We start from the raw sequence: 22,108 nt of genomic DNA, 5'->3' as shown, positions 1-22,108 counted from the left end.
TTTTAGTATTTTATAAATACTAATATATAATTATAAAATCCAAAAAGGATTTTATGGTTTGTTTTAGACTAGTTCACTATTTCTTTTTTTATTTGTTAAAGTAGTAGCAGTTTTCATTTCAGAATGCCTAGTTAATTATGATAAAAATGGTCATGATTGGCTTTTTCAACATAAGAAAATATCCAATTAAATACATAGAATAGTATGCCATTATCAATTAGCATTCTAGGAAAAGTAAAGTACATTGAAACTTTCAAATACTCCTACTTTCCGTGAAGAGAAACTATAAAGTGGGCCTTTCTTGGACTTCATGCAGGGTATTTAGGTTATCAGAAGTATTCCCACAAGTTCCTTATAGGGTAATATAAGTCCATGACATGCATAGTTAATGTGTAGCAGCACACGCAATTACTTGCATACCACTGCCTCTCATATATACTCCCTTCTCTCTTTTGACTCTGCCACCACCTTGTTTCAGGCCATTATCACAAATAGCCTCGATTATTACAGTAGCCTTCGTTCTCCCTGCCTCAAATGTCTCCCCTTTCTACTCTGTCCTCTGCACAGCTGTCAAACTGATCTTCTAAAAAATAGATCTGACCATATCACCCCTCCCTGATTCATTTAATTCCAATAGCTCCCTATTGCTTTCAGTATCAAATATAAAATCCTCTGGGTTCAAAACCCTTCTTAACCTGGCCTCCTCCTGTCTTTCCAGTCTTTTTGTGCCTTATTCAACCCCAGGTACTCTGCAGTCTAGTGACACTCACTTTCCTGCTGTCTGTCACTGAACACACTCTATCTCTCAATTCCTTGCATTTTCACTGACTGTCTCCCATTACTAGAATTCTCTTCCTTCTCACCTCAATCTCCTGATTTCCTTCTAAGTCTTAACAAAAATCCTACTTTCAACAAGAAGCCTCTCCTCCTTAATGGCAGTGCTTGATTATTTATCTTGTATATATTTAGATTTTACATAGATGTTTGCATGTTATCTACCCCATTAGTCTGTGAACTCTTTGAGAATAGGACTGCTTTTTGTCTTTCTTTGTATCCCCACCACTTAGCACACTACTTGGCACATAATAGGTATTAAAAAAATGCTTGTTGACCATCTTCCCCAAAGTAACTTTAGGTTAGAGATGAGCTCTTTAAGATTGATACTCAAAACTAGCAAAGATGATAGAGTAAGAGACGGCAGTACAGCTCAGCTCTTCATCACAATTACTGCAACAAAGACTTAGAAAAAGCATCAGACTAAGTAGTAATTAGGAAATCCAATGAGAAAGCACAGTCATTTTTCCAGCCCAGGTCTACAGGCACTAGGGACTGGTCCAGCCAGAAAGGTACTGGACATAGTCTTCCAGCCAAGGGACTGAACTGGAACCTACAGATGTATACCTAGAGCAGGAAGTAGTCTCAAATAAAATAGAGACAGAATCACCTGGCAATTCTGTCACTCTGATTTCCAGAACTGGGTAGCAATTGAATGTAGACTGAGGAGATAACCAGAGCCTATATGCTGCTGACCTGCTGCTGGTACCAGATCACTGCCAGGTCTCTTGCCTGAGGCTAAACAGAAGCAAAGAGTAGCTGTGTGACTCTGTCCCCAGAGCAGGGTCTTGAATTCAGCTAACAACTCCTACCCACAACTGATTGAACCAGGTAGGGAGCTCAGATCTAGGGGAAGCCTGAAGTTCTGTCCCTCTGAAACTGTGGAGCCCTCCAGCTAGCTTACAGGGTCTTGGTTCAGTTGCAGTCACTGGTGCTCTAACCAAGCCTACAGTTGTGTGATCTAATCCCAACCAAGCTTGCATATCTTCTAGACCAAGAGGGCAATGATCATGCTTCTCCCTAAATCAGACTGCTTTGGGCCCACAGAAAACTTTCAGGTTCCTATACTGAGTGGTCCCAAGACCCTATGAGAATGTACCATTTAGTATCCAGAGAAAGTAGCAGTAAGACCCCAAAGATTACATTAGGACCAAATAAGTCCCAGAAATTCCCTCCACAAGTGTGCTGAGTCTGGCCCTACAAAAAGTTTCAGTTTGAAAAGTAAGGCTAGAAGAATGATTAAATAATGAAAAGATTCCCTCAATGAAGAGCCCTTCTGGTATCAGGGATATCCAAAACACAAACATAGAAGTGGATGACTCAGAACCTCAAAGGAGAACACAGTGTGGACATAAAGTCAACTAAATTCCTGGAAGGTATGAAGCAAGTGTTAACAAATGATTTTATAAATGAAATGAGAGTGCTAGAGGAAAAAAATTGAAAAAGAAATGAGAGTTTTGAAGGACAGGGAAGAAGACTTAACAACTGAGTACAAGAAGTACAAAACCTTCTTCACTGAAAAATAGACCAAACAGAAGTTAATGACTCTTTGAAACAATAAGAAATATTAAAAACAAAATCAAAAAATTGAAAATACAGAAGAAAATGTCAGGTATCTTATATCAAAAACAAGTGACCTGAAAAACAGATCAAGAAGAAATATTAAAGAATCATTGCACTACATAAAAGCCATGACCCCTCCCCCCCCAAAAAAGAGTCTAGATATCCTGTTTTAAGAAATCATGAAAGAAAACTTCCTACATCTATTAGAACCCAAAGGTCAGAGTGAAAGTAAAGAAGCAACCAGTCATCCCCCTGAAAGAAACTCTAAATTTAAAATTTTCAGGAACAAAATAGTCAAAATCCAGAGCTTCCAGGTCTAGAAAGGAAAAATATTACAAGTAGCTAGAAAGATTTCAAATCCCAGGGAACCAGAGACAGGATCACACATTTAGCAGCCACCACTTTTAAGGAGCGGAGAGCTTAGAATCTAATGTCCTAAAAATTAAAAGATCTAAGCTCATGACCAGGTATCAAAGAAAAAAATAGTGTACTCTGTGTTTTAGGTACAATTGTTTTAGGAAGCAATTTTATTTAACAGTAATCTAATATCCAAGCATTTTCTGACTTAGAGAAAGGTAAGCAAATTAGCATAGGTCCCTCATGACCTCTGACAAGGCTCTTTGCTCCAAGAAAATTTTAGTTGACATTTATAGGAATTTTGAACAAAGGAAGCTCACTATATGTTAAAATACAGCTAGGTGTTAATGTCTCAGAAAATAGTTCAGTAACAAAAACACCATCCCATTCTTTTTTGGACAATTTCCCTCAAAGAATCAATGGGACTGCACCCAGAGATGATATCAATAGCCTTTCTCTATGGAGAAGGCTGTGTTTTAGCCCAGATAACTTCAGGGGAAGGGAAACTAAAGACTACTTTTAGATGGATAATAGTCCCATGAATTAAGGTAAGAGGTTATTATTTCCCTAAGAAAGTTCTTAGCTTTTTGTCCTACCCAATTTCCTGAAAGGGGTTTTAGGCTGGAGAAAACATTATTTCTTAATATTTTCTGTTTTACCAAAAAGGTTTTTAATATCTTTCCATATAAAGAATACCCAACCTGACAAAACTGAGCATAGAAAAAATATGGTGTGGGGAAGGGGAGAGGGTAAAGTAGAGTTGGAATGGGCTTCTAACGAAGTAACAGACTTCCAGTCATTCCTGATGCAAAAACTAGAATTGAGTAAAAACCTTGTAATGCAAACACAGGAGTCGAGAAAAATATAAAACCGTAAATACAAACCAGTATTTTCCTTCTGTGGGGGGGAGGGAATAATACAGGTGTCTCCTCAGAACCTTAATATCATCAGGGGTTATAGAGAGAGTTAAGTATGACAGAGACTAGGAGTGGTTTTATTATGTTTTAATAATCTTAACAAGAAAGGAAAGAGAGGGACAAAGGAATATACTGGGGAAGAAAGGGGTAAGAAACAGAGGAAGGGATGGGGAAATAAGAGGGGAGGAAGAGACTGAGAGTACTTGAATCTCACTTTCATCTGCATTGATCAGAGGAACATAGTTGGAGAAATAAAGCATTTATTAAACTTACTATATGGTAGGTACTGTGCTAGGTTGGGAAACAAAAGAAAACAATATGATCTGCCTCCCTGTACCTCCATTCATTTGCTTTAGATCTGTCATCTAGAGTCATTTATAATCTAACACCACGTGACAGCCTTTTACATGTTTGAAGTAACAATTATGATCCCCTAAGTCCCTTCTTCCTTTAGGGAAACATGCTAAGCATCCTTCAGATTACAAGAGGGGTTTGTTAAGTGCAGAGGAGGAATCACATATCCATTTGAACTACTTCTGCCAAAATAGCCACAAAAGAGAATGGTCCTCGAAAGCTAACAGATCAGTGGGCCTTGATTCATTTTTTTAAGTTGCCTAGTACTGATGCATGATGCAGAGTCAGAAACATTTTTAGGAAATTGTACATTTTTGTGGTTGATACCTTTTACTGAATTTCTTCATTTGAAAATTCTGTTTCATCATTGATATTGCTGTGTTAATTGATTTCCATGGTGAAATAATACAGGGAGAAATTTTTTTATCAGTTAGATGTTGGTAGTTGTATTTATCATGCTGCATTTATTGTATTTATCATGTTGTAGTTATCATTTACCATGAAAAATGGAATTATGGGATTAAAACGTTAATAGTATGAGTGCATAATAAATGTTAAATAGTATTTATCACCAAATAATCAAAAATACATTTTTGTTTCTTTTTCATTTTATAACTAGCGTTCTATAAAGGTCAGAGATTCAAAGTTTGGTTTAGCACTTGTTATAGAGAGCTCTCAACAGGTAAGATATTTAATGTTTTTAACATTGTGTTTAATAAGTACAAGATCTGTGTGACAGCCTAGGTCTGAGGGCTTATTAATAATATATGATATTAGTCACCAATGGGGAGCTCAAGTAAGGAAGGGATTATCTATATGTGTAAAGTTACATAGGAGGACTGAAGTCTTATTTAGATGTTCCCAAAAAAACAATAATACTTGGTAGGTTAAGAAAATATGTGGGTAGATCTTTTTTTTTCCTTAGGTGTCATTTAAAAGGATTTTATTATGTCTTATTGTACAAACTTTTATGCCTTATTTATCCCAACTTCTGGTAGTGATCCATTAAAGTAAAATAATTATTTGGGCAGCTAGGTGGCGCAGTGCATTGAGTGCCTGGAGTCAGGAAGACTCATCTTGAGTTCAAATTGATCCTCAGACATTAACTCAGACCCCTAATAAAAGGATTTATTCTATGAAGTTTGGATTCAGTCAAAGGGCCTCACTTGAGGACTAGAGGACTACATGTGACCTCGAGGCCACAGGTTCCCCACCCCTGAACTAGAGAAGGAAAAGACGAGTACTCCAGTATTTTTGCCAAGAAAACCCCAAATGGGGTCACAAATAGTCAGACATGACTGAAATGACTTAGGAAATCACACATACACACAAACACACATACACATACACACCCCTCCCTGTATTTCCTTTCTAAATTGAGTCCCAAAACCTGAATGTCTACCCATTCCTCTACTTTAAGTTTTTCTAGCTCTAGCAGGAGATATTAGACCATTTCTTCCAATGATCTGTCATAGCCAAGTATCTTATATCACTTTGAAGAATTAATGTCAGGCAAAGCTAATACCTGTCTCCTTTTAAAAGTCTATGATAATTCCTAAGAAATAACTCAATGAAAAGTTGGTTCCCTTGACTATTACAATCTGCTATGCATTATAATAACTAAATCAATGGAAAATTTTTAAAGTGTTTTTAAGTGCTTACAGTGTACCAGGCTCTGTGCTAAGTGCTGGAGATACAAATACAAGGAAGTAAAAATAGTCCCTACCCTCAAGGAGCTTCTATTCTAGTAGAAGATAACATATGTGGGGAGCTAGAGTTGGAAGGGGAGGTGGGAGATGCTCACATGGGGGCATGGCTTGGAGCTGACCAAAGGAATGGTCCTGAGACTAAAAAAGAAAAGGAGAAAACTTACCAGTCAGAGCACAGGGTCCCAGGGGGGCTCTGAGTTCTGGTGGGGGAAAAGAGCATGAGGAAGCCAGGGTTGGAGGTGGCCTGGTATGGAGATTGTTCTCTGAAGATAAAGGACATTAAAGCTTTATAATTTCTTATGTGATAGAAATATTTCTTCAGGCTCTTTTAAAATTATTATTTCTTGTAGAGTGGAGGATATGTTCTTGGTTTCAAAATAGATCCTGTGGAGAAACTACAGGAGTCAGTAAAGGAAATAAATTCACTTCACAGAGTCTATTCTGCCAGTCCTATATTTGGGGTGGATTATGAGATGGAAGAAAAGGTAATTTCTTCAGCTTACTAAGTAATCAATTTGTCATATTGTTATATAAGGTTATTATATTCAAAAGCATGGATAACATCAGAACATTGAGTACAAAAATTTTATTTTAGCTGTTTTAAAATGATGAATAATTCATCAACTCTGTCTGCCTAGCACTTTTATTCTACTACTGACACATGCATCTTGCCAACCCTCTGATTCTTTTATCCCTGCTATCTATACACTAAGCAAAAATCCCTCCTTCACTTTTATCCCTTCCTGTACTGTCATTTCTATCCAGTTCAGCTGTACTCCATTCCAATCCTAATTGTTGCCTACCCATCCTTCACTCTGGTCTCTTCCATTATACCTGGTGTAATGCCAGTTCTATTGTGGGACAGTGTCCCCTCTGCCTCTGTCTTAACTGGAAGTTGGTTCTTACACCACAGGCCTCTCCAATGAAGGTTATTTCTTTTGACACTTTCCCTGTATTACTGTAAGAGAAGGGGAGGTCAGCCTGATACCATTTCCAAACCATTGTTTGTATAACCTGTCATTGATCAACAAGTTTTCCTCTTTCGGAATCTATTTATTATAACTATACCTATCCTCATCCTTTTTCTAATAACAATTATCAAGTGACTTCCAAGATACTCTGTTATCTTCCTAAGTAACTTTAGCAACTGTCAAGCTTTCTCTCTGGCCCCTTGACATCCTCCTCCATAATTTCATCATCCATATAGATAACCCAACTGATACAGTCACCTCACAGTCTCCTTATTTAATAAATCTTCATCTCTGTTCTACTTAAGCCATCCATCAGCAGGACTACATATTCAGTCTCCTCATTAGAGAGAACTACTCTGCTGCAAAGATCTCAAACCCAGGAGTCTCCTCAGATTACACCTTCATTATCTTTCACTTCCCATTCCCTATCCCTATTAAACCTTCTCTCTACCTTCATCCTAAACTCTAGTCCCTTGATGCTCCTCTATTTCCTAAGTTTACTAGCTCTTTCCTAGTTTTACTTACCTCTATGCCTAGCTCAGACCCATACATAGAGATTTCCATCGTGACCTCTGTTCTTTGATCCACATAACACTCACTAGATGTGTGACTCTGGACAAGTTACTTAACCTGTGTCTGCCTTAGTTTCTTCAACTGTTAAATGAGAATAGTAAGGGTACCTACCTCCTAATATAATATCTATATAGCCTGTAACACAGTTCCTGGCACACAGTAAACATTTAATACATTCTTGTTTTCTTCCTTCTTTCATACTTAATGTGGAAATTCTTAACATTGTATCACCCATCATTCCTTCAATTTTCTCTACTTCTCTCTAGCTGCTGAACATGGCTGGAATTTAAGAAGCTATATTGGCCAGGTTGACCACAAATCCACTCTTTCTGATGCAGGGGAAGTGTGTCCAGTGCCAGGAGAGCTGGCTTGAGAGCCAAACACTAGGTTCTGATCCAACTCTTCAAACTTACTGTGCAGCTATCAGCAAGTAATTTCACATCCCTGGGATCTCAGCTGCCTCATCTCTAACATGAGCGAGTTGTACTTGATCTCCAGCAGCTTTTTCTCTTCTAATAGTCTATGATTCTGGGCCCTCGCTGCTAAACAGCAACATTTTAAATTCATGTCTTGACTTTCCCTCAGATTCTATACATTTGCAAACTTTTTCCATGCTCCTAAATCTCTGAATCCCCTGTTTGTCTCCCTTACTTGCAACAGGTGATTGTGCCCTCTACTGTAAATATGGAAGCCATACAGTGCTAATTCCTTCATTTCTTTTTCTTTCTCTTCCCCTTAGATTTCTGTGTGTCCATTCATCATCTCCTTCCCTCCTAAGTTGAAGAGGTAGTCCTTCTATTCTAAACGTAACTAAATGTGCTCTTGGTTCTACTTCTTGCCACTTCCTCCAAGTCTCGCTTCCTAAATTCTTTTCTTTCTTATTTCTTCACACTTCTGTTCCACTAGTTCAAGCTTTCTGCCAATAGAGAACACTTCTCCCCTCTTTAAAACATAAAAGCACACCTTTACTCAGCCATGACACTTACTGATGCTATCATTTTTATCTCTCTTTTTTACTTCTGGACTTCTCAAGAGAAGTCTTTCCCCTGCTTCTTCTACTTTCTCACTAAACACACAAAAAAAATCACTCATATATTAACCCTCTGTGATCTGACTTCTCTCCCCACCACTCCACTGAAATTTCTCTCAAAGATTCCCAGGGTCTTTCCAGTTGCCAAATCCATTTGTCTTTATTGTTAGGCTGCATTCTTCTTGATTCTCTGCAGCATTCAATAATGTTGAGCTACCTCTTCCTTTTGTTCATTCATTCAGCAAACTTTTATTGAGCATCTTCTTTGTTCTAGGCATTGTCAGTTATAAAAATGAATGATATTGAACTTAAGTTCTGAAAGAACTTAAAATTTCAAAGGGAAGATGACATAAACAGCCACAGTTCATTGTAAAAAAAAAAATGTGATATATGCAATGACAGAAGTACAAAGTGCTTTTAAAAAAAAAATCTTGGGACAGCTAGGTGGCACAGTAGATAGAGCGCTGGCCCTGGAGTCAGGAGGACCTGAGTTCAAATCTGGCCTCGGACACATAACTCACTAGCTGTGTGACCCTGGCCAAGTCACTTAACCCCAATTGCCTCACAAAAAAAAAACCAAAACAAAACCAAAAAAAAAACCAAACACCTTCTTATCCTTTGGTTTCTATGTCACTGGTCTGTTCTGCTTCTCCTCTTACATCTCTGACCAATTTATCTCCATTTCCCTTGATTGTTCCTACTCTTTCTTCTACTTCCCAAGTATAGCCCACTCCTCTATACAGGCTTCCTTAGTGATCTGACTTGAAACTTCAGTATCACCGCTAGATGGACAAGTCTCAAATCTTTATCCTTGACCAGTCACCTGGGCACCATTCCCCCATTTCTAATCACACATAGGACTTTTCCACCAACATCTCAAAACATATCTAAAACTAAATTCTTCTTTTTAACTTCAGACTAGCTCCTCCTCCTCATTTTCTTATTTCTGTTAATTGTAACTCTCCGTTCTCCTAGGGACTCATATGTATGACCTCATTGTCCTCTTCCCTTTCCTCATTCCTAACCTCTTATCTAGTCACCAGGCCCTAACAATTTTGCCTTCATGTATCTCTCAAATCTGTACCTTCCTTTCTATTTCTATTGTCATCCCCAATTTTAGGCCCTTATTTCTCACATTTGAATTCTTGCAATGTCCGTTCTCCTTATAGATTTTCCGCTGTCTTGGCCATCCAACATTACTTCCAGATTCCTCCTAAAGCACTATTTTGTTCATATAATTTCCCTATTTTAAAGCTGTCATTAATTCTCCCCTGTTCATTAAATAAAGTACAAAACCCATAGCCTGGTATTTAAGGTCCTAGGCAGTATAGTTCCAACTTGCTTTTCTAACCTTACATAGTGCAAACCTATCACATAAATCTTATAGCCCAACAAAATCCTACCAAAGTGCATTACTTGCCATTCTTAAAGCATAACTTGTTTGTCTTTGTCGTGGCCCAAGCCATTCTTCCACCTGGAATATCCCCGAACCAGTCTTTACCCCTCAAAGTCATTCTAGGCATAGCTTAAGTGCTACCTCATCATATCTGAAAATGATTGGTAACCTTCCACTTTGAATCCTGTGGCTCTTAGTACTTTCTTCTCCTTGTATTATAATTATTTGTTTGTTGCCTTATAATTATTTCTGTACAATTTTTATCTTTTCTATTAGATTGTTAAGTTCCTTTAAGGCAGGAACTGCAGAATACATTTTTGTAACCCACACAGTATCATGCACATCACAGGTGCTCAACAATACTTTCTGAATGAAATAATAAATAATAATCTGGTCTCTGCTTTAAAATTCATTCAACAAATATTTATCAAGCACATAGTGTAGCATTGTGTCAGTGCTGTAAATCATAACCCCCATAATCTTTTTTTTGTTATTTCAAAAATATAGATTCTATTTAATTACTACTCTGAGAGAAAATTAAAACTTCATACTGTCCAAAACAATTATGTGAGAAAATTATCACAAAAATACATTTACTGTTGTCTTTAAAGTTTCTCTAAATGTAGTATTTGCCATATGTGTCGTATTTGTCATTTGATGTTGACCTAATTTATTTTTGAAACCTAAATTTCATATAAATGATTTTTAATATTCAAATTGATTTATAATTAAAATGATTTTTTAATAGAAGAATGTAACTCAAATAGGAGATTTTTGTAAAACAATAGTAGTTATTGTTATTGAAGAAAATTCTCAAATTACATTTTCCCAATGAAAGTTGTTAAATTGTTGTTACAACTTTGATATGCCTTATCAGCTTACTTTTCTGTGCAGCCTAATTTACTTAAGTGTCTTGTTTTACAGCCTCAACCTCTTGAAGATCTGACAGTTGAACAAATTCAAGATGATGTGGAAATAGAATCTGATGAACACACTGATGCTTTTGTGGTAAGCATCCTCAAAGAAATCCATTGAATTACTGTAATTTTTCAGCTCTTTAATTTAACTAATTAAATAAAGTACGAGTCAATAAAATACTCTAGAACTTGGGACACTTGAGAACACAATTTTTAGGTATAGGATCAAAGGATATGTGTATTGTCTTCTAGTCTAAGAATATCAAGTTTTTAAAGTGGAAGTATAGTCATTCAGATAAATTCAGACAAGTAAAAAGTTTCTTCAGGCTTTGGACTATTAGAGGATATTAAAGATCACGTTTATTCTAAAATTGTATATTTCATTGTCTCATTTACAGTGCCATTCACCCAAAAACAATAATTAACACACATTTCTTATTTGTGAATTCTTTCTCTGGTGAATTAAAAACCTTTGCAGAGATTCATTTTTCTGTCTTCTTTTGATTATTCCCTGTTAATTTCATAGGCATATCCTGTTTGGAAATAAAGAATGTGCAGTTTTTAAACTGGTATTGTTTGGTCAAAAAAAATTGAGAAATGCCCTCTCTGTGTTACTACTACAGGAAACTCTAATAAACACTGCTAAAATTAAATATCTAAATGTCCCCCCATCATTCCCTGGATGCAGCCTGTGCTTGGTACCAGTCAACCTCCTCTTTGGGACCCCCTTGAGGCAGGGACAGCTCTATGCCTTTTTCCAGCAGGAAGCAGTTTCAGAAGCCAAAACATTCGCCCATTACCCCAAAAGAATTTGGGTCCCATTTGTTTGAGGGGGTAATGATGAGGATGGGATCTAGACCCTAAAAAGGAAAACCCTGGACTTTTCCATATGGCCAAATCTCTGGTGTTCCCCTGAAGCTGTAATCCCATCCACTGGCCTTTCATTGAGGTTATGCCCAATCTCTGTTACTCTTAGCCTACCTAGCTTGGCCCTCCATTGTCTTACCTCACTATGGCCCCCAACCACTTCTCACCCTTAATCCTATCTAGACTCCATTCTCCCTTGGCCATGTGGTCCAGGTCCCTGGAGTTCTATTACCTCATAGACTACTTGACCACTCCTAGATTCCTCCCAGAGTCTTTCTGCATATAAGGTCCATCTTATCTCCATTAAGATGCTCAGATTCTTATAATCTAGCCAATAGCTCACTAATGCTCAGACTCCTTAAGAGTCTGCCCAATATGATGGATGTTCTAATAAACCTTGTCTTTGACTGAAAAAAGTAAATTAAATTAAGTTAAATAAAATTAAATATCTAAGGAGGGAAGGTGGTTTTAAAAAATTAACTTGACCAGAATATTTCACTGATAGGTGGTAAGTAGGGCAGAAAAATTTTGAAGCAGACGTGTAAAAAGTCTAGGACCAATTTAATTATTAACATGTTGCTATGCCAAATCATATCCAGAGAAAATATTTTCTGATAGATCACATTAAGGATTTTTGCCAACCTAGGTTGAAACTGATAAGTTGTAAGTTAACTCATTTTATCTATTTAAAAAGAAAGAAAATAGTACTAATAATAGTTAATTCAGCACACACATTTGGATGTGTTTGCTCTACTAACACAGATCAGAGCCCTACTTGAGTGAATGGTTTAATAAGTTGCTGTGGCTAAAAATAAAACAAACAAAAAAAACCCTCCTCAATTCGTTATCAACCCTCCCTTGTGATATGGCTTCCTAAACTTTGTTAGTCTGGCCCTTGGATAGATTAATCATCTGGCCCATACTTGATATCTTCCTGGCCTGGAAAGACCTGCCAGAGCTTTTGATACATTGACATAGCCTTTGAAAACTTATACCTCAAGGAGGCAGCAGAGTAGGACCTTAATGGAGTAGTAATTATGCCATATATTTAGTGTTTAAAGCTTACAGAAAAATAGTTTTATAGCTTATGTAAAATATTTATATGAATTAGATAAATTCTCTTACAACAAATCTCAAGAAGAGAAAACATATGTTATAGGGAGAAAATGTAAAATTCATTTAGTTATAGACTCAGTCTGAAAATTGCTTGTTAGACCACTGACCCCATGTAGTCTTGATAATCTGTTAGATATGTGAAATTTAATAGATTTCTTTTTCTCATAGGCTTATTTTGCTGATGGCAATAAGGTAAGGCTATTTACCTTATTATAAAAATTATGTATTATCATTTAGTATTCATAAACTTATGTACAATCTTTTGTGTATTCCTCTTCCTTGCCTACGCTCTTTTCTCATCTTAACTATCAAAAAGCAACAAGATCGGGAACCTGTATTTTCAGAAGAACTGGGGCTTGCAATAGAAAAATTGAAGGATGGATTCACCCTGCAGGGACTTTGGGAAGTAATGAGTTGACCTTGATTTGAGCTGGATTTCTATTTAAAGATACTTTAAGATTGAAGATACTAGTGGTCTGGTATAACATATTGAATAGTCGTATATAAAGTAATAACTTTAAAGAATTTAAGAAAAAATGCATTTATCTAAAATGTTATTGCCAGTTGCCTTATCTATCCTAAAATTGTAACAGAATTGGATTTAGTTTGTTGAATTTATTTGCTATACATATCATCTTAATCTTGTACATTAATAAATTTGCTGACATAAAATGACTGTATATGATTGTGTTTAATAAAGAGTATTTGCATAGCACTTTTTAGTGTTTTGCAAGTATTATTTAGGAAAACAGGACAGGAATGCTGAATCTGAGATGAACTTTTCTGAACTTAGGTAGGGTAAGATAAATTGTGTGCTGTAGTGGTAAGAGCACTTACTTGGGGTAAGAGAATCTGCCTTGGAATCTCAGCTCTGCTCCTTAGTACCTGTGTGAGCAAGTACCTTTACCTCCAGGGGCTTCAGTTTGTTCATCTGCTAACAGAAGGGGTGACAATGATCTCTATGGCCCTTTTCAACCAGGTTTAATTGTGTTGCTGCACTGTTTCAAGTATAAACTTCTTGAATATTAATTAGTACCATTTTTACTCCCTAATTTGGGGATCTTTTATTTTATTTTTTTTTCATAAAAGTAAATTTAAAAATTCTGGAACTTGATGTAAATCAGTCTCCACTCTAAATTTTGAGTACTATTTAGGAAATTATTTTATTAATAGACATTTTGTTTAATGCTTTTTTGAAATAAAATATTTGTTTTGCTGTCTTATTGCTACAATGATTTTCTGACATTCTTGTTTATGTTTATTATAGTTTAAGGGTAACTTTCAATTCCCAGTTAGTTGCACATTTAATGATAGAAACTTGTGCTAGCTATACTTCAAGCTTGACAGAGGATTAAGAAAGCAACTTAGGTTCAGAATTATATATTTATTGGAAATAATATCAATTTGAAGAGAGGTACTGTTGTGAAAATTGCCTACAACTGTGTTTTGTTTTATTTTTACTAAATTGTGTAAAACTTTTTCACTGCTACAGTGTAAAAAGTAATGTCAATTTAGTCATTGAATTGCATTTGTTACATGTCATGCACAAAGAAGAAGCTACTATAAAAACTGCTGAGTTTTAAGGTCTAATCTCAAATGGATCACATCATAAGATTTTCATCTGACTCATTAAGACCTTTCAAATGTTAGGTGTTATCATGACTCAAGAAATGACTCATTTATTGTTTAAAGGGAGGGAGGAGTAAGCAGCTGTTATATGTTTTCTAGTGAGTTAAAACCTTCAGCAGTGTCTATAAATGGAAAAGAGTCAATGAGCTCTCCTTTCAGCTGTTGTTTTAGCAGCTGACAGCACTATGGACTTCATTATGATGTAAAATTGAAGAAAACTGTTATCCATTTGTGGAGGACTTAAAGTTTAGAAACTTTTGATTCAGTGGTTTGTGGTGTGTTTGGAGGAATTCAAACAGAATTTGAAATTACAGTATTTGTAAAGCATAACCAATTTCAGAAAGCCTAGAAAATCCAATCATGCAGCACATATAGAAAGTCAAAACATTTTCATAATTGCTATATAAATTGAGCTCTGCTATTTAAAATGTTTTAACCTTGTAGCAGTAAAAAAACTAAATCATTTATAGTTTCATACATTTTCCCAAAATTGTTATGTTTGCTTCAGAAAAATGATTTTTCAAATTGTATATGTGATCATGACTGTAATTTTGTACAATCTTCAAATGAATATAAAGTTTTTGCAATGTCCATGAATGAAATGCTTTTATCTTTTTAATATTTTATAAAAACATTTTCAATATTTGTAAACTATTTGATTATTCTTACTTCTTACAAATTTTCCATTTAAGATTAAAGATAATTCAGAATGTCACAGGAGAAAAGAGATCAGTGATATCTCTCCATTATTTGGATTATAATGCTGTTGGGTCTTTAAAGCATTTTTTATTTTATTTATATTTTAAGCATTAATTTTAAAATCATACTTAAAGAATCATAATTTCCTTTCTTTTGAAGAAAAAATTCTTTCCTGTTTTACCTAAAAACTTGTGGGAAAATTGTTATGAAATATTTCTTCATGTTACTTTATTTCTAAGACTATATAAGATCAAAGTTTAAAGTAGCTGACTGATACAGACATATCTCATCCTCCTATGACTGAGGCATCATTAATTCAGAGGGCCTGTTTTCCTGGTCAACATGTTTTTGAAGAATGACTCATTTTTATAATTCTCTCATTGTATGTAGAGAGTTTTTTCTCTTTTATCCTCATTCACCTATTTGCTAATACTTTATATGCTTTGTCCTTCCACTTAATTTAAAGGTCTTGTTTCATGGCTGTTTCCTTAGTAACAAAAAGTTCCAGTTGCTTCTTTCAATCTATAACAGCTGCAAGAAACTTCTTTCTAAACTAGCCATCCTAAATTCCAGTTGCGAGAGTGGGTATCTATATTTAGCTACTAGCAGGATTAAATTGCAACGGCTTCAAGCTAAGCAAAGCACATTGATCTGCCTTTTTTACAGCTAGACCAATTCCGTGTGCTGCACGGAGCTGAGGCCTTCAGTTTCCCCTTCCTCACCCAGGTCACTCACAAAATGGATTCCCAGCGGGAACTCGCAGAGGAACTGCGGCTTTACCAATCCACCCTTCTTCAGGATGGTCTAAAAGATCTCCTGGATGAGAAAAAATTCATCGATTGCACCCTGAAAGCAGGGGACAAAAGTCTTCCTTGCCACCGACTGATTTTGTCAGCTTGTAGCCCTTATTTCCGTGAGTATTTCTTATCTGAAATTGATGAGCAGAAAAAAAAGGAGGTAGTACTAGATAATGTGGACCCCGCTATCCTGGATTTAATTATCAAATACCTTTATTCAGCCAGTATTGATCTCAATGATACAAATGTGCAAGATATTTTTGCCTTGGCTAGCCGTTTTCAGATCCCCTCAGTGTTCACTGTCTGCGTTTCCTATCTTCAGAAAAGACTTGCTCCTGGTAACTGTCTAGCCATCCTGAGATTAGGTCTTCTTCTTGACTGCCCAAGACTTGCGCTATCTGCTCGTGAATTTGTGTCCGACCGCTTTGTACAGATTTGCAAGGAAGAGGATTTTATGCAACTTTCCCCACAGGAACTGATCTCAGTTATTTCAAATGATGGCTTAAATGTAGAAAAGGAAGAAGCAGTGTTTGAAGCAGTAATGAAATGGGTCCGAACAGACAAAGAAAACAGGGTAAAAAATCTTGGAGAAGTATTTGATTGTATCCGTTTTCGTCTTATGACAGAAAAATATTTCAAAGATCATGTTGAGAAGGATGATATAATTAAAAGCAACCCTGACCTACAGAAAAAAATCAAAATTCTAAAAGATGCTTTTGCAGGAAAACTCCCTGAGCCTAACAAAAATGCAGAGAAGACTAGTGGCAGTGAGGTGAATGGTGATGTGGGTGATGAAGATTTGCTTCCTGGATACCTGAATGACATTCCCAGGCATGGAATGTTTGTCAAAGACCTCATTCTTTTGATTAATGACACAGCTGCAGTGGCTTATGACCCCACAGAAAATGAATGTTACCTTGCTGCACTGGCTGAGCAGATCCCCAGAAATCATTCCAGCATAGTCACCAAACAAAATCAAGTGTATGTTGTAGGAGGATTGTACGTAGATGAAGAAAACAAGGATCAGCCTCTACAGTCGTACTTCTTTCAGGTAGAAACCTCTTTTTTGCTGTGCAAATAGTGGCATATAGAGAGAGCTCTCAATTATTCGGGAGCTAATGATCCAGCTTGTGGGTTATTCAGACGACTAGCTTATCATTGTGCCTCCAGTCCCTTAATAGCTCTTTAGAATGTTTACTAACAGGTGGGCAGAGGCAAGGAAGAAAGGTGAAACCTTTAGTCAGTTTGGTTATGTTTTGGCATTTCTTATAAAACGTTTATGGGGTTGAAAATAATAGTGAAAGGATGTTTCAGGATTATCCATACATTGAAGTTAGACATGGCATATGTTCCGCAGGTAAATTAAAAGGTGGTTATAATTCTTTATGTAGCATTCTTAGTGTGCTAATGAAATACATCATTATTGGCAGAATTAAATTTAGTCTGGTATGGTTTTTTTTTGAAAAGTTGGTTAATATTTTCTTTTAAAGAAAAGTGATTTACATAATTCATGTGAGTAAGAACTAATTGGTCAGATAGTCATCTGTTACCCCAAGATTCCATGAGATATTTTGAGTGGTGGGTCTGGAAAATCTTTATTTTTAGAGATGAAATTTCATTCATTTTTTTGTATGGTTATGAGTCTTATTGTAAATAAACAGATCTAGCTTATGTATTCCATGTTTTAATTAATGATGTATTTTATTACCTTCTAGAAAAAAATTATCCATTCATGCTAATTTGAATTAAGCATATTTAGAATTCTTAATTCTTATAACATCACAGTATTTTTTAAGGTTATAACCACCTTGACATTTTTATCTATATCAACCTGACATGATTTATGAAACTAGAGAATTTTTTCAGTTTTATATAAAAACATAGTTTGAGGAGCTAGTGACTGAAAAATCACTGATAAACTATTTGACTTGAGGAGAGATGTTTACCTATGATCAAAGCGAATAACTAACAGTTTTAAATTAAATCAGTGGCTTATCAACTTTAGTACTGCCCTTACCACTACTATAGTTTATAAGCTCATCAGAGTTTGTTTAGCTTATGACTAATAATGGCATGGAACAGATAGGCATTTTAGTTAGAATGACAAACTGTAAGTAAAAATAACACCTCAAAATTACTTTCATAGAGTATTTTTAAAATATGTGACAGTGTTTATAGAATACTAGCTTAAATTATAGCTAATAATATCATAGTCACTGCTATTTGTAAATGCCTCAATATTGTATATCTTTTCTTGATTTCCATAATTAGAGCAGTTCATTGTAAAATAAAATATTTATTTCCAAGGCATACATAGGTCATACTCCTCATTATCTGAATACAATTTAAAAAATAACATCAACCCCCCCTAATTTTAAATTCAGCAATGACATCAATTTCAGAATGAGTAAATTCAATGACAAAAGCTATAATCATACACAAAAGAATATAATGATTCACTGAATAACAAGAACAAAATTGAAGACCATTATTGCATCATGAAGAGTAATTATATCTGTAGAATAATTCTGAAAAAAAATACTTGACTTTGCTAAAGGTTTATTTCATATGTCTTAGTTGAAATTCATCGAGAATTGGTTCCCAATTTCATTTACTATGATAATAATAATAATAATAATAACTGACACTTAGTACTTTGACATTTGCAAAGCTCTTTATATATATTATTTCATTTGAACCTCACAATAGCTCAGTGACATATATATGTATATATATATTATTTTACTATTTCTTTAAAGCAATAGTTTTGGAATAGCTTAGTTCCTAATTACAAATTACCAACAGTGGGAATATGAGAAATTTCATACAAATGTAATAAGCAACTAGGATTGAATGCTGTGCCTGGGAAGACTCTTTCATGAGTTCAAATCCAGCCTTAGACACTAGCTATGTGATCCCGGGCAAGTCACTTAATCCTGTTTGCCTCAATTTCCTCATCTGTAAAATGAGCTAGAGAAGGAAATGGCAACCTACTTCAGTATCTCTGCTAAGAAAACCCCAAATGGGGTTATGAAGAGTCAGACATGACTAAATAACAACAATAAAAATGTCCATAGAAACTAAACATTCATAGAATTTAGAGTTGGAAGAGACCAGGACCTTCAACATTATCTGGTCCAAATCCTTCTTTTTAAGGATAAAAAAAAAATTGAAGATCTAAATATTAAGATTTTGCTGGAGATCAAATAACTGAACTAAAACTTATGTCCTCCAATACTCAATATTCTGTTATTTCTACCATACTAGATCCTTGGTCCAGATATACAAAAATTAAGAACTCAATGGCCTTGGTCACAATTTAGATATCATAATTATTAAGTGAAATGCAAACCACATGGGTGCATATTGGCATTGAATTCATTCTCCAACATTCATTAACATCATGCTGTAAACAACTAACTTGTATAGATATACATTCTGAGAGACAAAGAAATATGTCTCTTTGAGTACTATCTTCCTATCTCTTAGTTGTGATTATGTAATGATTTTTACCATTCAAAGATTAGAATTTAATTTGCTTTTGCTTAAGTGGAAACAGCAGGAGGAAAAATAGTCCTATAGTACTGCTTCATTCTCTCAAAAATAGCTTTCATATGCCTTAGTGTTATGAAACAAAAAGCAAAATCCTAAAATTGCCTCATTTTGATCCTGACCCTGACCAAACTAACATCATCCATTTTTATATGAAGGAATAGAGAGAATAACTTAGAACTGCAGATGTAGCTATAACAAAAAAAGTTATTAGCTTAAAGCAGAAAAGAGAGAAAAGTATATTTCAAGTGACTTCAAACAACAGTCTTTAAGAAATTTAAATTCACCTGAGATTGACATGAGTCAGCATCAATAAAACTAGAAACAGAACATTTACAAAGTTCAAAATGAGAAGAAAACCTAAGGAACAAAAAACTGTTGCTTAATTCTCCAGCTGTCCAATGAACTGAGCGATAGGTGCAACTGGCATGGATACTGGCTTAGGGGAAATGCTAATTATAGCCAGAAGGATAAAAACCTTTCAAAACTGAAATGCTGCCTGTGGCCCTTTGGCCGTTGGATGCCTGGGAGCACTCATATCCTTAAAGATGGTTCTCTACTCCTGCCCCTTGAGACTCCACACACATTTCACATGACCTCATGTCTCCACAATCTTCGAATTATTCTCATGTCTCAGAAGGAGAAGGGAGGAAAGGAGCATTTATAATAGTACCTACTATGTGCCAGGTACTATGCTAAGTACTTTACAATTATTATCTCATTTGATCCTCACAACCACACAGTTAAGGAAACTGAGGCAAACAGAGGTTCAATGACTTATCAAGGATCTCACACAGTCAGTGTCTGATGTCAGATTTAAACTCAGGTTTTCCTGACTCCAGACTCAAAACTGTTGTCTGCTGCACCATGAGGGGCAACATGGTAGAATGGATTGAGAACTAGGCTGTAAGATTCAGTAATTCTAGTTTAATCCTGCCTCTGACACTACTAGTTTTATAACCCTGGGCAAGTCAATGAGCCAGTCATTTCCTCCAGACAATGCTGTGATATTTGAAATTGCAGGGTAATTTCAGATCTGCATTAGTAGAGAAGTTTCTTTTAATAGGAGTTCTCTACCCCAAACAAATCGGAGGTTTAGTCCAATTTTTAAAAGAAGCTAAATGTTCTTTTTTTTCTTTTCTTTTTTTTAGTACTGCCAGGATAGTAAAGCTTGATTTTTGAAAATCAGGAAGGGAAAATGATAACCTTAAATAGGATTATGATATTGCTAGATTTTGTTTCCTTTAGGGCCTGAAGATGATCCTGGTAACATTAGTTACTATAGTTGATTGTGCCTTTAACACTTTTTTAAATAATTCATAGATATAATGCTATCCCTTTTTATTTTGATATGATTTTTTTTTTACTGTTGTGAATGTCTTACTGTTACTGTCAAATGTATATAGTACAGCCTTTGAGTATTTTCACTACCTACCTCTATAACCTTATTGTGTCATCTTTCCAGTTTGATAATGTAGCAGCTGAATGGGTTGGACTTCCTCCTCTTCCATCAGCCAGGTGTCTCTTTGGCCTGGGAGAAGCAGATGACAAAATCTATGTAGTGGCTGGCAAAGATCTTCAAACGGAGGCTTCACTGGATTCAGTTTTATGCTTTGATCCTGTGTACGTTGGTATTCCATTTATTTTCACAAAGTATTCAAGTATTCATTAAGTGCCTATTATGCATTCATGTTTTTAAAACCCTGTATTTAATGAAAGTACACACATCCTCTCACCTTCTAATTATATAGGGCTATAAAATGGAATGAAGTGAAAAAGCTTCCTATCAAAGTCTACGGCCATAATGTGGTTTCACATAATGGAATGATATATTGTCTGGGAGGAAAGACAGATGACAAGTAAGTACTCCAAAATTTCTTTATGATTTATACCAGGAAAATTATTATAAAATAGCCTTCCTCTCTTGCTTTGAATTCATATTTCTAAAATGAGGGGAAGTCCTAATTTGGTTGTGTGAAAAGTAAAATTTCAAACTTGGGTGTTGAGAGCAAAATAAAAATTTTCTGAACTTATTGTCAATAGAGATATAAAGGAATCTGAAAAAAAGTTATGTAGGATGCTGTGCATATTCTGGCAGAAGTACTATATTAAAATTTAAAATCTTCTAAAGTAATTGAGTAGAACATAATAGAACGCTGGGGAAAAGGGTATAAAAACCCCATTTGAATCTTTCATGTTATAATGAGAGAACTCTACATGGGAGATGAGTTAGAATGCTCTATCTCCAATCCCTGATATATTGCGAGTCTTTCTGTCTGATTATACTAAAAAAAAGAAAGAAAAGAAAAGAAACATGGAATTTAATTATTCCACATAACTATAGACAAATTATTTGGCTATTTAATTTAGTATTTCAAGTGTTACTGGACTAAGTAATACAGCTGATTTGTATTATATGTTGGTGAGAATGTTGTCGGATGAGTTTTAATCAGAATAAGCACAGTCATGAGAATTTAGTATAATAGTGTCAAGATATTTTCTCAGTTTAGCCATGGGTATTTTTTTTTCATTTTGATTTTTGTATTAACCAGTGATGCCACCGATTCCCATGACCTTGTATCAGAAATCTAGTTAGTGGTTCGCTTGATGCAAGAAAGTTAAATAGGACTTTATATTGTATTTAACTTTGCCTCTAATCCTGACTTGACTTGTGAGTCTTGAAGCTGCTTAAATGACACAGAATCACGAAAAGGGGATAAAAGGAAAGAACAACTTATTCAGATTACCACCAGGTAACATTCAGGCATTTGACCACAATTTTGTATTATTAGAAAGGTGGAGTCATAGGATGAGATCCAGAAGGGAT

The 22,108-nt window shown here is 35.4% G+C and overlaps 1 protein-coding gene across 2 annotated transcripts in view; it reads left to right on the top strand.

Annotated features, from left to right (window-relative positions):
* The window catches only part of BBS5 (Bardet-Biedl syndrome 5), a 49,398-nt gene that overhangs the window by 17,768 nt on the left and 9,522 nt on the right, over window positions 1-22,108 (top strand). The window contains exons 8-14 of one of the 2 annotated variants that reach the window (XM_027865850.1): window positions 4,645-4,707; window positions 6,085-6,219; window positions 10,629-10,712; window positions 12,773-12,796; window positions 15,659-16,780; window positions 20,747-20,904; window positions 21,033-21,140. In XM_027865850.1, coding sequence (XP_027721651.1) covers window positions 4,645-4,707; window positions 6,085-6,219; window positions 10,629-10,712; window positions 12,773-12,796; window positions 15,659-16,780; window positions 20,747-20,904; window positions 21,033-21,140 — 1,694 coding nt within the window. Of the gene's footprint in view, window positions 1-4,644; window positions 4,708-6,084; window positions 6,220-10,628; window positions 10,713-12,772; window positions 12,797-12,920; window positions 13,635-15,658; window positions 16,781-20,746; window positions 20,905-21,032; window positions 21,141-22,108 lie in introns of those variants that run through there. The other variant, XM_027865851.1, reaches the window with a different exon arrangement.

This window comes from Vombatus ursinus, unplaced genomic scaffold (genome assembly GCF_900497805.2).
Source record: "Vombatus ursinus unplaced genomic scaffold, bare-nosed wombat genome assembly UNPS02014779.1, whole genome shotgun sequence".
Taxonomy (NCBI): domain Eukaryota; kingdom Metazoa; phylum Chordata; class Mammalia; order Diprotodontia; family Vombatidae; genus Vombatus; species Vombatus ursinus.
The sequence above is the reverse complement of the archived record's forward strand: the minus strand, read 5'-3'. Positions and strand labels throughout refer to the sequence as shown.